Source organism: Amblyomma maculatum, chromosome 8, assembly GCF_055883805.1.
Source record: "Amblyomma maculatum isolate TAMU_Amacu chromosome 8, ASM5588380v1, whole genome shotgun sequence".
Classification (NCBI taxonomy): Eukaryota; Metazoa; Arthropoda; class Arachnida; order Ixodida; family Ixodidae; genus Amblyomma; species Amblyomma maculatum.
In genome coordinates, this window is record NC_139351.1 from 36,379,387 (window position 1) to 36,390,657 (window position 11,271).

At 50.1% G+C, this 11,271-nt stretch overlaps 2 protein-coding genes across 2 annotated transcripts in view; one reads left to right on the forward strand and one right to left on the reverse strand.

Annotated features, from left to right (window-relative positions):
- LOC146180981 (tRNA:m(4)X modification enzyme TRM13 homolog) overlaps positions 1-1,052 on the forward strand; it is a 94,246-nt gene extending 93,194 nt beyond the window's left edge. Inside the window, exon 14 of the mRNA XM_084576210.1 lies at positions 797-1,052. Within this exon, the coding sequence (XP_084432336.1) occupies positions 797-974 (178 nt within the window). The 3' untranslated portion in view covers positions 975-1,052. The remainder of the gene's footprint in view (positions 1-796) is intronic.
- Positions 1,053-9,876: 8,824 nt separating this feature from the next.
- LOC146180983 (uncharacterized) lies at positions 9,877-10,991 on the reverse strand. Its single transcript, XM_084577838.1, has 4 exons — positions 10,755-10,991; positions 10,443-10,589; positions 10,145-10,294; positions 9,877-10,004 (listed from the first exon to the last, which is right to left on the reverse strand). Exons 1-4 carry the CDS (start codon positions 10,815-10,817, stop codon positions 9,987-9,989), a joined length of 378 nt encoding a protein of 125 aa, XP_084433964.1. The 5' UTR covers positions 10,818-10,991; the 3' UTR covers positions 9,877-9,986.
- Between the last annotated feature and the right edge of the window lie 280 nt (positions 10,992-11,271).

Sequence of the window (11,271 nt, forward strand, 5' to 3'; positions counted from 1 at the left end):
GAGATTTTGTGACTGACGTCATGACAGCCCTGGGCAATCATGGGCGATAGCGGCATTTGCTCAGGGTCCTGAGGTACTGGTGTTCGTTCTCTTGTAAATAGCTGCCATTTGCATTTACTTACCAGAGAACTCAATTTTTAAAAAAATTGCTTCATCTTCTTTTTAATGACTAATTTCTTGCTCTGCTAATTTATGAACCGGTTTTCATTGCGAAATTCTGCAGAACCTGCGTGAATGAACTTTGCAGCAGTTTTTGGCCTATAATGCTTGGGTGCTGTGTGCAATTTTCCTTGAATCTGTAGAAATTGTAGAATGTTTCACATACTTTTCCATCAGATTTTAATGGATCATAAAAGTCAAGTGCAGTAAATTGCACCTGTTGAAAGGATTGTGTGCTGTGCACGCAGAGTGAACGTTGTGAACTTCGCTCTTCGTGTGCAACTTGTTTAGTGACTGCTAGTGGAGACATTGGCCTTTGCATGATATCGTCAGTGCAGTCATAACTACATACTGAGCAATATGTTGAAGTCTAGTCTTGGAATATGTGAGCAGCATAAGGAAGCCATCCTATTTACTGTTTTTTATGAGCATTTTCAAACAGGTTCGATTCGCTGCATGAGGGAGATACAGTCAGGAGTTAGTAATAGCAACATAGACCATAGTGCCATTGGCCAGAATGATGGTGCAGTGAAACAACACCAGTAGAAAATCTTTAATGAGCAACACATTCACAGCATGTAAGCAGTTCACTCAGCAACATTATATTATACAGGCCTGTTATACTTCCTCGTCGCAGGTATGTTCGCATGGGCCTCTCCGTGGGACGGCGCGAAGAGGTGGGTCGCCGCTGTAAACTTCTGCTGGACGAGGCCAGGGTGCGCTACCTGGGCTCTGCAACCATGCTCGGCGCCAGGCTGGTGCACTTCATTTCGCGGGACGTGACGCCTGAGAATGTTGCCATCCTCGCCACTTAGGCTGCTGCTTTCGTTATTCACTACAGGCGCTGTCTTTGAGTGCCTGTTTCAAGCCAAATAAACTTTTGTGGAGCTTTACCACTTTTGATTTCATTAAGCCACACAAGCATACAAATTATAAAATTGTACTCAGGATTGCCCTAGAAATCTAATATCCTTTTTGGCCCATAGAACAGTGGCTTTTGTTCAGACTTTAGAATGACTCTTGAAGTGTACATATTGATACGTGGCAAGGTTAGTGCACGATGGTTAGTCCAGGTTGACGCAGCACACAAAGCACAGAATCACAACAGCGTAAACCTTCTTCTAGCACTAAACGTTGCTACCACTTTGTCGTCTTCTGTGTCACTGTTTCTGATCGTTGTCTTCTTTAACGTCCAGCGATGCAGGGCATATATGTCACATTACCCCCCCCACGAAAAGCACAGTCCCGGTGCGCACTAGGACGAACTACTGCAGGGGTAGTACGGCTTCATTCTGGCGACATGAACAATCTCGTTGCTTGGCATAGAAGACTGTCACGGCAGATGTACAGGGGCGACCTCGTATGTCACAGGGATGCCTGGCCGTAAAACATGGTAGGGTCCTGCGTAGCGTGGCAAGAGCTTCTCACACAGCCCAACTTTACGAGCGGGAGTCCAGAGCAAGACGAGAGAGCCCGGAGAGTAGTGGACATCCCGGTGGCGAGAATCATGGCGCCGTTTTTGAGAATTTTGGGAGGAGGCCAGTCGTCGGCGAGCAATAACACGGGCTGCATCAGCTCGGGAGATGGCGTCACGAACGTAGCAACTGGCGTTAGCGGTGGGAGGCAATGCGCTGTCAAAAGGAAGGGGAGGGTCGCGGCCGTATAGAAGATAAAACGGTGAGTAGCCCATTGTGTCGTGATGAGAGGAATTGTACGTGAACGTTACAAACGGCAAATTAATATCCCAGTCACGGTGATCATCCGAGACATACATAGACAGCATGTCCGTGAGCGTGCGGGTGAGGCGTTCGGTGAAGCCGTTCGTTTGTGGATGGTAAGCGGTGGTAAAATAGGGCTTAATGGAGCAGTACCGAAGAATTTTGTCGACTACTCGAGCAAGGAAGCAACGGCCACGGTCAGTGAGCAGCTGGCGTGGAGCACCATGGAGCAGGATGATGTCGTGGAGAAGAAACGCAGCCACATCAGTTGCACAGCTGGTGGGTATCGCTCGGGTGACAGCGTAGTGCATAGTATAATCCGTGGCCACTGCAATCCATTTATTCCCCGACACAGAAAGTGGGAAAGGCCCGAGGAGGTCAAGGCCAACTCGGGAAAACGGGTCTACTGGGATGTCGATCGGCTGCAGGGATCCAGCAGGCATAGCCGAGGGCTTCTTCCGTCGCTGACACCAGTCACAAGAAGCAACTTAATGACAAACAGAGCAATAGAGGCTTGGCCAAAAAAAGCGGCGGCGGACATTATCGTACGTACGAAATACGCCAAGATGACCCGCTGTGGGTGCGTCGTGCAGCTGTTGAAGAACGGTGGTACGCAGGTGTTCGGGGACTACGAGCAGAAGCTCGGCGCCATCTGGTCGCATATTCCGTCGGTATAAGGTGCCGTTGTTGAGCACAAACAGAGCAAGGGTAGCATCAAGGTGATTGGTGCTGAGGCGATTGATTATGCTGCAAAGCTTGGGATCTAAGCGCTGTTCATGGCGAATGTTTGAAAGGTCAGAGATGGCCAGCACATATGTGTCATCGTCGCACTCGCTCACAGGTGGGGGATCTACCGGGTTACGGGACAAGCAATCGGTGGCAGCGTGCAGCCGGCCAGACTTGTGGACGACAGAAAAAGTGTATTCCTGAAGGCGGAGGGCCCAACGACCCAGGCGACCAGTAGGGTCCTTCAGCGTAGAAAGCCAGCATAAGGCATGGTGGTCGGTGATGACGGAGAACAGGCGGCCAAACAAGTAAGGGCGAAACTTTGCAATGGCCCACACGAGGGCTAAGCACTCACGTTCTGTGATCAAGTAATTCCCTTCAGCCGCAGAAAGGAGGCGACTGGCATATGCAATGACGCGAGTGCGACCCATCTGCGTCTGGGCGAGTATGGCACCAAAACCGTGACCACTGGTGTCGGTGCGTACCTCCGTTGGTGCCCCGAAGGATTGAAGTGTGCCAGGACGGGCGGGTTGGTGAGGGCTGCAATGAGCGCAGAAAAGGCTTGGGATTGTTCTTGGTCTCAGCAAAATGGAGCGTCGTTTTTCAAAAGATTTGTGAGTGGACGAGCCGTCTCCGCAAAGTTAGGTACAAACCGCCCAAAATAGGAGCAAAGCCCAAGAAAGCTACGCACATCACTGGTACAACGGGGTGTAGGAAATGCACTTACAGCACGTATTTTGTCTGGATCGGGTTGAACGGGCGTCGACCACGTGACCGAGCACCTTGAGTTCACGTCGGCCAAAGCTACATTTCTTCGAGTTCAGCTGAAGGCCAGCTCTTCGGAAGACGCCAAGAATGGCATCAAGGTGATGGAGATGGCTCTCGAATGTAGAAGAAAAATACAATGACGTCATCGAGATAGCACAAGCACGTCGTCCATTTCAAGCCGCGCAGGAGAGAGTCCATCATGCGCTCGAATGTTGCGGGCGCATTACACAAGCCGAAAGGCATCACCTTGAATTGATACAGGCCATCGGGAGTGACGAAGGCAGTCTTCTCCCGGTCCCGTTCGTCGACTGCGATCTGCCATTAACCGGAACAAAGATCAATGGAAGAGAAATAGCTGGCACCGTGCAAGCAGTCGAGGGCATCATCTATCCTGGGGAGCAGGTAAACGTCTTTCTTTGTAATTTTGTTGAGGTGTCGGTAATCAACGCAGAATCTTCAGGTATTGTCCTTCTTTTTAGCAAGCACGACAGGCGATGCCCAGGGACTGCTCGAAGGCTCTATAATGTTTTTTGCTAACATCTTGTCCACTTCATCTTGTATGACGCGTCGTTCAGAAATGGCGACTCGATAAGGTCTTCTGTGAATTGGACGGGCGTCTCCGGTGTCGATACGATGTGTAACGAGGGACGTTTGTCCTAAGGGGCGGTCACCAAAATTGAAAATATCGCTGTACGAATTCAGAAGACTCGTAAATGCTGTAGCACGGTCAGGGCGCAAATTAGGTGCAACCATTCCTGATATGCGAGCCTCCGGAGATGGGGATGGTGCAGGTCGTGTCGACACTTTAGCAGTAGGGTCAGGCAAAAGAGCGGCCACTGTGACGTCAGACAGTGGGGTCAGTTCGGCGAGAGTAATGCCCTCAGGAAGAACGTGCACAAAAAGGCCGAAGTTCAAGACTGGGATATAAGCGTTATTTTCTATGTGCACGATGTTATGAGGGAGAGCGGTTCTATGCTGCAGTGTCACGTCGGTTATGGGGCAAACAACGTAGTCACCATCAGGAACGGAGGGGAAAGGCGACATGAGCACATACACTGCAGCTTCTGGTGGCAGACGAGTAAATGTAGAGGAGCGGAGACGGAGCGTTGAAGTATCAGAGGCCTGTTTGTCAGGACAGAGTGGCAGGTCCAGATGAAGCAGTCCAGAAGAACAGTCAATGAGCGCGGAATGTGCAGTTAAAAAGTCGAGTCCTAATATAACGTCGTGAGGGCAACTGGTGAGGACTGTAAATAGGACAGGGATATGGCAGTTGGCAATGGTAATTCTTGCAGTACACATACCAATCACAGTAGCTGTATTGCCATCAGCAACACGAACGGTAGATGAGGAAGCGGGTGTGAGAACTTTGTTGAGGCGTTGACGGAGCAAGGAACTGAGGACGGAAATGTGGGCGCCAGTGTCAATAAGGGCAGAAACTGAGACTGTCCACAAAAATGTCAATGAGGTTACGTCTGGGTGTGAGGGTCAGTTCCGAGTTGACAGTCCGAGTCGGTAATGCAGCGTCACTCCCGGGCGCTGCACTCGCTAGTTTCCCGAGTGGGCGCCGGCGTATGATGGGGAGGAGTTGCGACGAGGCAGCGGTGAACGAGACCGTGGAGATGGAGATCGGCTGGAGTGACGGACACTTGAGACGGCTTTAGGTATGAGGTTCATCTGGGGCGGAGCTGTTCAGGTTAAGCAGGGAAGCGTCGAGGTTCGTAGTACGGAAGGTAGTACCTATGGTCAGTGTTGTAATAGGAACAGGGTGTGGGGAAGGTGCGACTGCGGCAATAACGGGAAGTGTGGCCGGCTCGACAGCAAATAAAACAAATTGGCCTGTCATCTGAGGCGCGCCACTCTGCAGGATTGCAATTTACGTAGCGACGTGGGGGAGCTGGCTAGTGGTTGCAGCAGCCACTACAGGAACAAGATATGCGATGGTGACGAGGGCGGTACGGGGTTGGAGGAATGACCGACGCTGGCAAGTTCCTGTCGGACAACAGCCTGTATCATGACCACGGTGTCAGGCACTGGGGATGGGAACGGTGCAGGAGCTAATGCCTCGAGTTCTCGCCTGAAGATCCAAGTCATTGTTGCGGACTGAGAATGCTGTTGCAGAGGAGCCAGATCACAGGATGATGTGGCTGCCGTGTTCGGAAGGCGCTCAAAGCGATGTACCAGGCATCATTGTTTAGCCTGCTTGAATCTTCGGCAAACTTGAAGCACCGACTCGACGGTAGAGCAATCCATGCAGAAGAGGATGTTGAACGCGTCATCTGCAATGCCCTTGAGGATGTGCCCTACCTTTTCACTTTCCTGCATGGAGCTGTTCGCCTTGTAGGCAAGGTAGAACTCCGTGGTGGATTGGGCGCGAGACGAAACTTTGGTTTTGGCTGCGAGAGCCCGTCCAATGGGCTTCCCGAACAAGTCGTGAAGCTTTTGCTTGCAAATTTCCCAGGTCACCAGCTCATGCTCGTGATTTTGAAACCATGTGCGAGCGGTTCCCGCCAAATAGAATATCAGATTGGCCAGCATATGATGGTCGCGTCCCAATAATTGTTCCGGCTGCATCGCTCGTATTCATCCAGCCAGTCGTCCACATCTGTCTTGTCTTCGCCATTGAAGATGGGAGGGTGGCGGATTTTTGTGAGGACGAGTGGTTGCGCCGATGTTGTTGCGGTGGTAGGGGCTGCCTCAGAGGTCATAGTGGCCGTTGTTGACGTTGTGATCCCAGGTAGGTGGCGGACACTGCGCAAATCCAGCTTTCGGCTTCTTAAATGGATTTATGTGTGCACACGGGGATCTTTCGTCACCTCCACCAAGATGATGCGTGGCAGGGTTAGTGCACGAAGGTTAGTCCAGGTTGACGCAGCACAGAATCACAACAGTGTTAACCTGTTTCTAGCACTAAAGGTTGCTACCACTTTGTCGTCTTCTGTGTCACTGTTTCTGATCGTTGTCTTCTTTAACGTCCAGCGATGCAGGGCATATAATGTCACAACATATTTACTTATTTTTTGTTCACAAAAGGTCTGCAAGGGGCATTACTTAAAGGTCCCCTGAATGGGGTCACCAAGAAGGGTAAACACGCCATAGCACTGATAGTTATTGAACCACCCATCATTCTCCCGCAAAAATTTTCGATCTAGCTTCTGCAACACCAGAGATATCGGCGATTAAAAATGACCCTTCCAATTTTCCCTCTCAACTCGTACTCCGAAGAGAGCCATGAAAAAAAATTGGAGGACGCTTAAGCTTCGCCTCCAAGAGTGGAACGCGATAGCGTTATTGCACCTTGTTCGCACCGCCCACTCATTCGCTCGGTATGCTCTTGAGTCACACAAAGACATAGTTTTCATACTCAACACTTCTAAGTGCACTGTAGAACTTTTTTCTAATTATTTGTTCAAACAAGTGCTTCTCACAATCTACATTATCACACTGTGTTGTGCACACTACAACGTTTCTTGCTCCCGTGTTCCTTTAACGTTCACACGCACTGAGTATGTCGGTCAGTCACATATCGCAGGGGACGCTTTCCCAGCAGAAGCGCTACGGCGCAGCGATCACGTCAGAGGCGGCCGGCATCAGACGCTGCACCTAGCAATCGCGCTGTGAGCGGAAAGAGGAGCCGCGTTGCCTAAACACCACTGTTCGAGTGACGCACGCTGGATATTGGAAGGGGAGAGAGCGAGAAAACTTATTAAACGCAAGGGTATTGGGGCATCCTCGCACCGGTACCCGCGCGGCCCGAAGGGGAGAAGCGGGTGAGCGAAGATAGTGATCTAAAGAAAGGAAAGACGCTTGGTTCTACAACCCGTGAGGGTGCACGGCGAAACGTCAGGGGCGAGTGGCGCGCCACGTGTCGGGGCAGCACCGCACATTGCGAGGAGGGGTTCTTCTGTGTTTGCCGCAAGATGGCTCTGCATGTGCGCAGAAGGAATGTAGCGGAAACGTACTTCGCTACTCGTGTAACTGCGACTTCTGTAAGTAACATGCTGATAATTACCGATATACACCGCAGTATAACGTTCTACGGCACGTTTCTAAGGCAACACCGCATTCACTAGAAGCGATTTTGTATCGCTTTTAAGCTTCTAACTCGTGGTTGAGTGGTAGCGTCTCCGTCTCACACTCCGGAGACCCTGGTTCGATTCCCACTCAGCCCATCTTGGAAGTTGCTTTTTGTTTATTAAGTGCATGCCGGGATTTATCGCTCACGGCCAACGCCGCCGACGCCGACGGCACCGGCTTTTCTGCGACACGAGCTCCTTAACGCTACCGCGTTAAAATAAAGAATACAAGCAAGTTCAAAGCTCCGCCCAGACATACGTCACTTCGACGAAATTCCGGTTGCCGCGCGCTCGCTCGCTGGCATACTCGCGTCAACCCGTCCTCGCTCGCACAGGCCTGAGGAGTTCGCCAGTTCGCGCAGCGACGGTTAGTGTAACCGCGAACCCGTGGTTACCCTATGTTACACGGCGGACCAAACCATGGTTACACCACTAACCGCGGTTATCGCAAACCGAGCTTGGCGACCTCGGTTTGCGTCGTTAACCTAGGTTAAATGACGGCGTCACGGCGTCTGTTGACGGAAGCTACTCGTCGGCGCCCGAGTGCGCGAAACGTACGAGCGGGTCTGCTTCACAAAGTTATTCATTTGCCCACTGTATCACGTTTAAAGATCGATGTATAGAATATGGTGCCGCCCGACGTCTTCGGTTACGGCCGACCGCAGCGACTGCGTACTGAAGCATGCAATATCGTTTGAATGGCTTGTTAATTGCTGAGCAGAACGTCAAAAAATGCGCGGCCCCAAGCAAAAAAAAGTGTGTGGCAAAAGGCAGGGCCGACCTTTCTCGCCGACCAAAAAGTGGCCGGCCGACCTTCGGCACCCGAATGAGGGCCGGCGTCGGGGATTGACACTGACCTAACGTCGGCCGATTTTCGGCAATCGACTACGGCCCTACCTTTTGGCCCGACGTGACCGACCACCTGCCGCACGTGGGCCTGCCGTCTGCCAGCGTTACTGAATGGTCGGCCGCTCGTCTGCCCTAGCATTTTGCTGACGAAAGACCGTACGTCGGCCGGTTGCTTCCCGACGCCGGTTAGTGGCCGGCATCGCCCCTCGTGCAGGTATCATGCCATGCATTTAATATATCGTGGCCCATGCATATATAACGGGGTAGCACATACAAATGCATCAAGAAAAGCAGTAGCTTTTCTGATGCCATGAAGAAACAAAAGCTGCAGTATTTGGTGAAAAATTTATTTGTCAACAGCGTTCAGAAAAAGCTCGCGATTTTGCTTTTTAATAAGCGTGGATATATGACTGCGCGTGTGCCACATATGGAAGATGGGCTTGAGGCTTGGTCTCCTTAAGGACTTTTGGCAGCCTGTCGATCACTTGATGTCTGCGACTGGTCGGATCTGCGGCAGGTTCCATCTTGGTCAGGTGTACGAAGACAAGTGTTTTAATTAAATATTTTCTTTTCGCCTAGACTTTTACATTGCAGGCAAATAGAGGGTGGAAAGGTAGAAAAAATAATGTCTGCTCACTGCCACCAACTGCACTATCACATCAATATATTTTATGCGCTTGACTTCATGCGACCCTACTGAAAACGCATTAGCGCGAAGCCGCAATAGGTAATCAGGATCCGTGAATCCGCGAGAAAGGCGCGATCACTTCGTTTTGCTGGAGTCCGTAGCGCACTCAGACCTTATCCTCCCGAAGCGCGTTCTTGCATGCTAATGCTGCAATTTATTAATTCTAGCAAAACCAAGTGTCCGCGCTTGTCATAGAGCGCGTATGAGGGATTCCGACGCGGCAGAACAAACAGTTTTCGCGATATTTACATGAAACCTACAATAAGTTTATTCCGTAGAATACAGCTTAATTTTCTCAAACTAGATGGAACTTTTACAGCAAAAGCGACCGGATATTTAACGATAAGTCATCTGATTTATTTTCGTTATTTAACAACCGAGCATTATTTTAAAAATTGTCTCATCAGCCAAGACGGCTATTTAGGCAGCCCAACTCTTAGAAGCTTATAGAACCCGTTGTAAATTTTTAAAGCTTGAAACAAGTTAGCTGAACACCTCATGAGCATGTAAGCACCAGGAAACAATCCACACGATGAAAATACAACTGCTTGCCCAGAAAGCAAGCGCACAGAGCAAAATCCATGTGAAACGGCTCAGATCTGTGTGCATCACATATATAATTCCAAAATCCACAAAATGAACGCATTGGCTCACTTACCTTGCCAGCATACCGCATCACTCAATCATCAATTTTCACGTATAGACATCATTACAGCAGCAAAAAAAAAATAATAATAATAATAATAATAAACACGGCATAAATCTTGTACTCAGTCCTGGCACGAGCTTGCTTGGCAGCAGCGATGATGCTTGTACAGGTGTTGGTTGCATGCGTCCCATCGATGTGAGTCGGATAATCGAATTTTCTGAACAAAATCAGCACTAATACCTGTCCGGCAAGTGCACCGCCATAAAGAAGTGAAAGGCCAGCGTTTTAGTGTAGAGGAGACCAAGGACTTCGGGCTTCGGCGAAACGAGCTTCCACTGTCGAAGCCAGTTTCCAGATCAGCTGATATCGCCTCCCTGCACGATCAGCGCAAGGCGCGCACACCAATTACAAAATATACATTTACAGTAACAAGATGCGCATAAGTCTCAAAACAATACATAATTAGTTGCAGTACATTATCGTATAGAAGAAAATCAGCGCTAATTTGACTTACCTGATCGGTATACATGTCAGTGCATGCACTTCGATATGAAGAAGCGAAAGACGGGCGTTTTGGGGCAGAGGAGATCGGACCTCGCACTGCAGCGACAAGAGCTAATTCCACCGCCGCAGCATCGTTTCCAAGTCGGCTCAGCACGTCCTCCTGCGCAATCGGAGCGAAATGCGCAAACATCGATTATATAAAAAAAAAAAAAATGTACGTAGTAACAAGATGCGCATATATATACGCGCTCCAGAAACAGTTGCAGTATATTGTCGTATCGAACAAAATATGTGCTAATTGGACTTACCTGATCGGTATAGTGAGTGTCCCTCCATATTATAAGGCGAGCATTTTGGAGCAGGAGATGCCCAAGGACCCAGACTGCAGCACAATGAGCCAATCCTGCCACCGCAGCCAGCCGCAGCCTTGTTTCCAAACGGCTCAGCAAGTCTTCCTGCGCGATCAGCGCCCACACCAATTATATATATATATGAAGAAAGATGCAAGGAGTATATAACAAGACGAACATATGCTCCAAAACAATACATTATTATGTTCAGAATAATATCGAATCTAGCAAAAAGCTCCTCTGATCAAGACCGAAAGATCATGTACTTACGCATGTTTTGGTGAACTTCGGCACGAAGAATCTGTACAGAGCGGCTGCAATCATCAGCTGCATATATGGGCTGTTCTTTTCAAACGCTGACTGCTGCAGGAGGTTGAGACAGATTGAATTTGCGCGAAATAAAAGCGGACGATAAAATTAGGCAGTAGGCATCGCGCCCACACGGAGGCTGGCCGTCGACTGAGTGGCGCCGCGCATCTTAGCTCGCGCGGGATGTGTTTTCCCGCCATTTGGCCACGTGACCTCAAGAAGGGAGGAGGGGGGGGGGGAGAAGTTGCAAAAGCAGCGAGAATCTCCCTGTGTGCGGTGCATGCAATTCTTTTTTTTTTTTCGCCGCTATTTCTCTCAGCTTCGGCATTCCTGTCGCCCCCCGCGGTGGGGTGCCTCGATGCCTTTCGCCTCCCCGTGGTTCTTTCCGCTTTGCCGCAGGGAGAAGAGAAGGACCGATGGGGGGCAGCGGGTCCCGCGCAGTGAGCAGTTTTCTTTCTTCTTCACGCCCCCTCCCCCC

Excerpts from the sequence above, each read along its gene's own strand:
- LOC146180983 (XM_084577838.1), bottom strand. The coding sequence starts at position 10,817 with ATGCAGCTGATGATTGCAGCCGCTCTGTACAGATTCTTCGTGCCGAAG. Across the intron at positions 10,590-10,754 it reads CGAAGTTCACCAAAACATGC|GAAGACTTGCTGAGCCGTTT; the intron begins GTAAGTACATGA and ends CTGATCGCGCAG. Across the intron at positions 10,295-10,442 it reads ACACTCACTATACCGATCAG|GAGGACGTGCTGAGCCGACT; the intron begins GTAAGTCCAATT and ends CCGATTGCGCAG.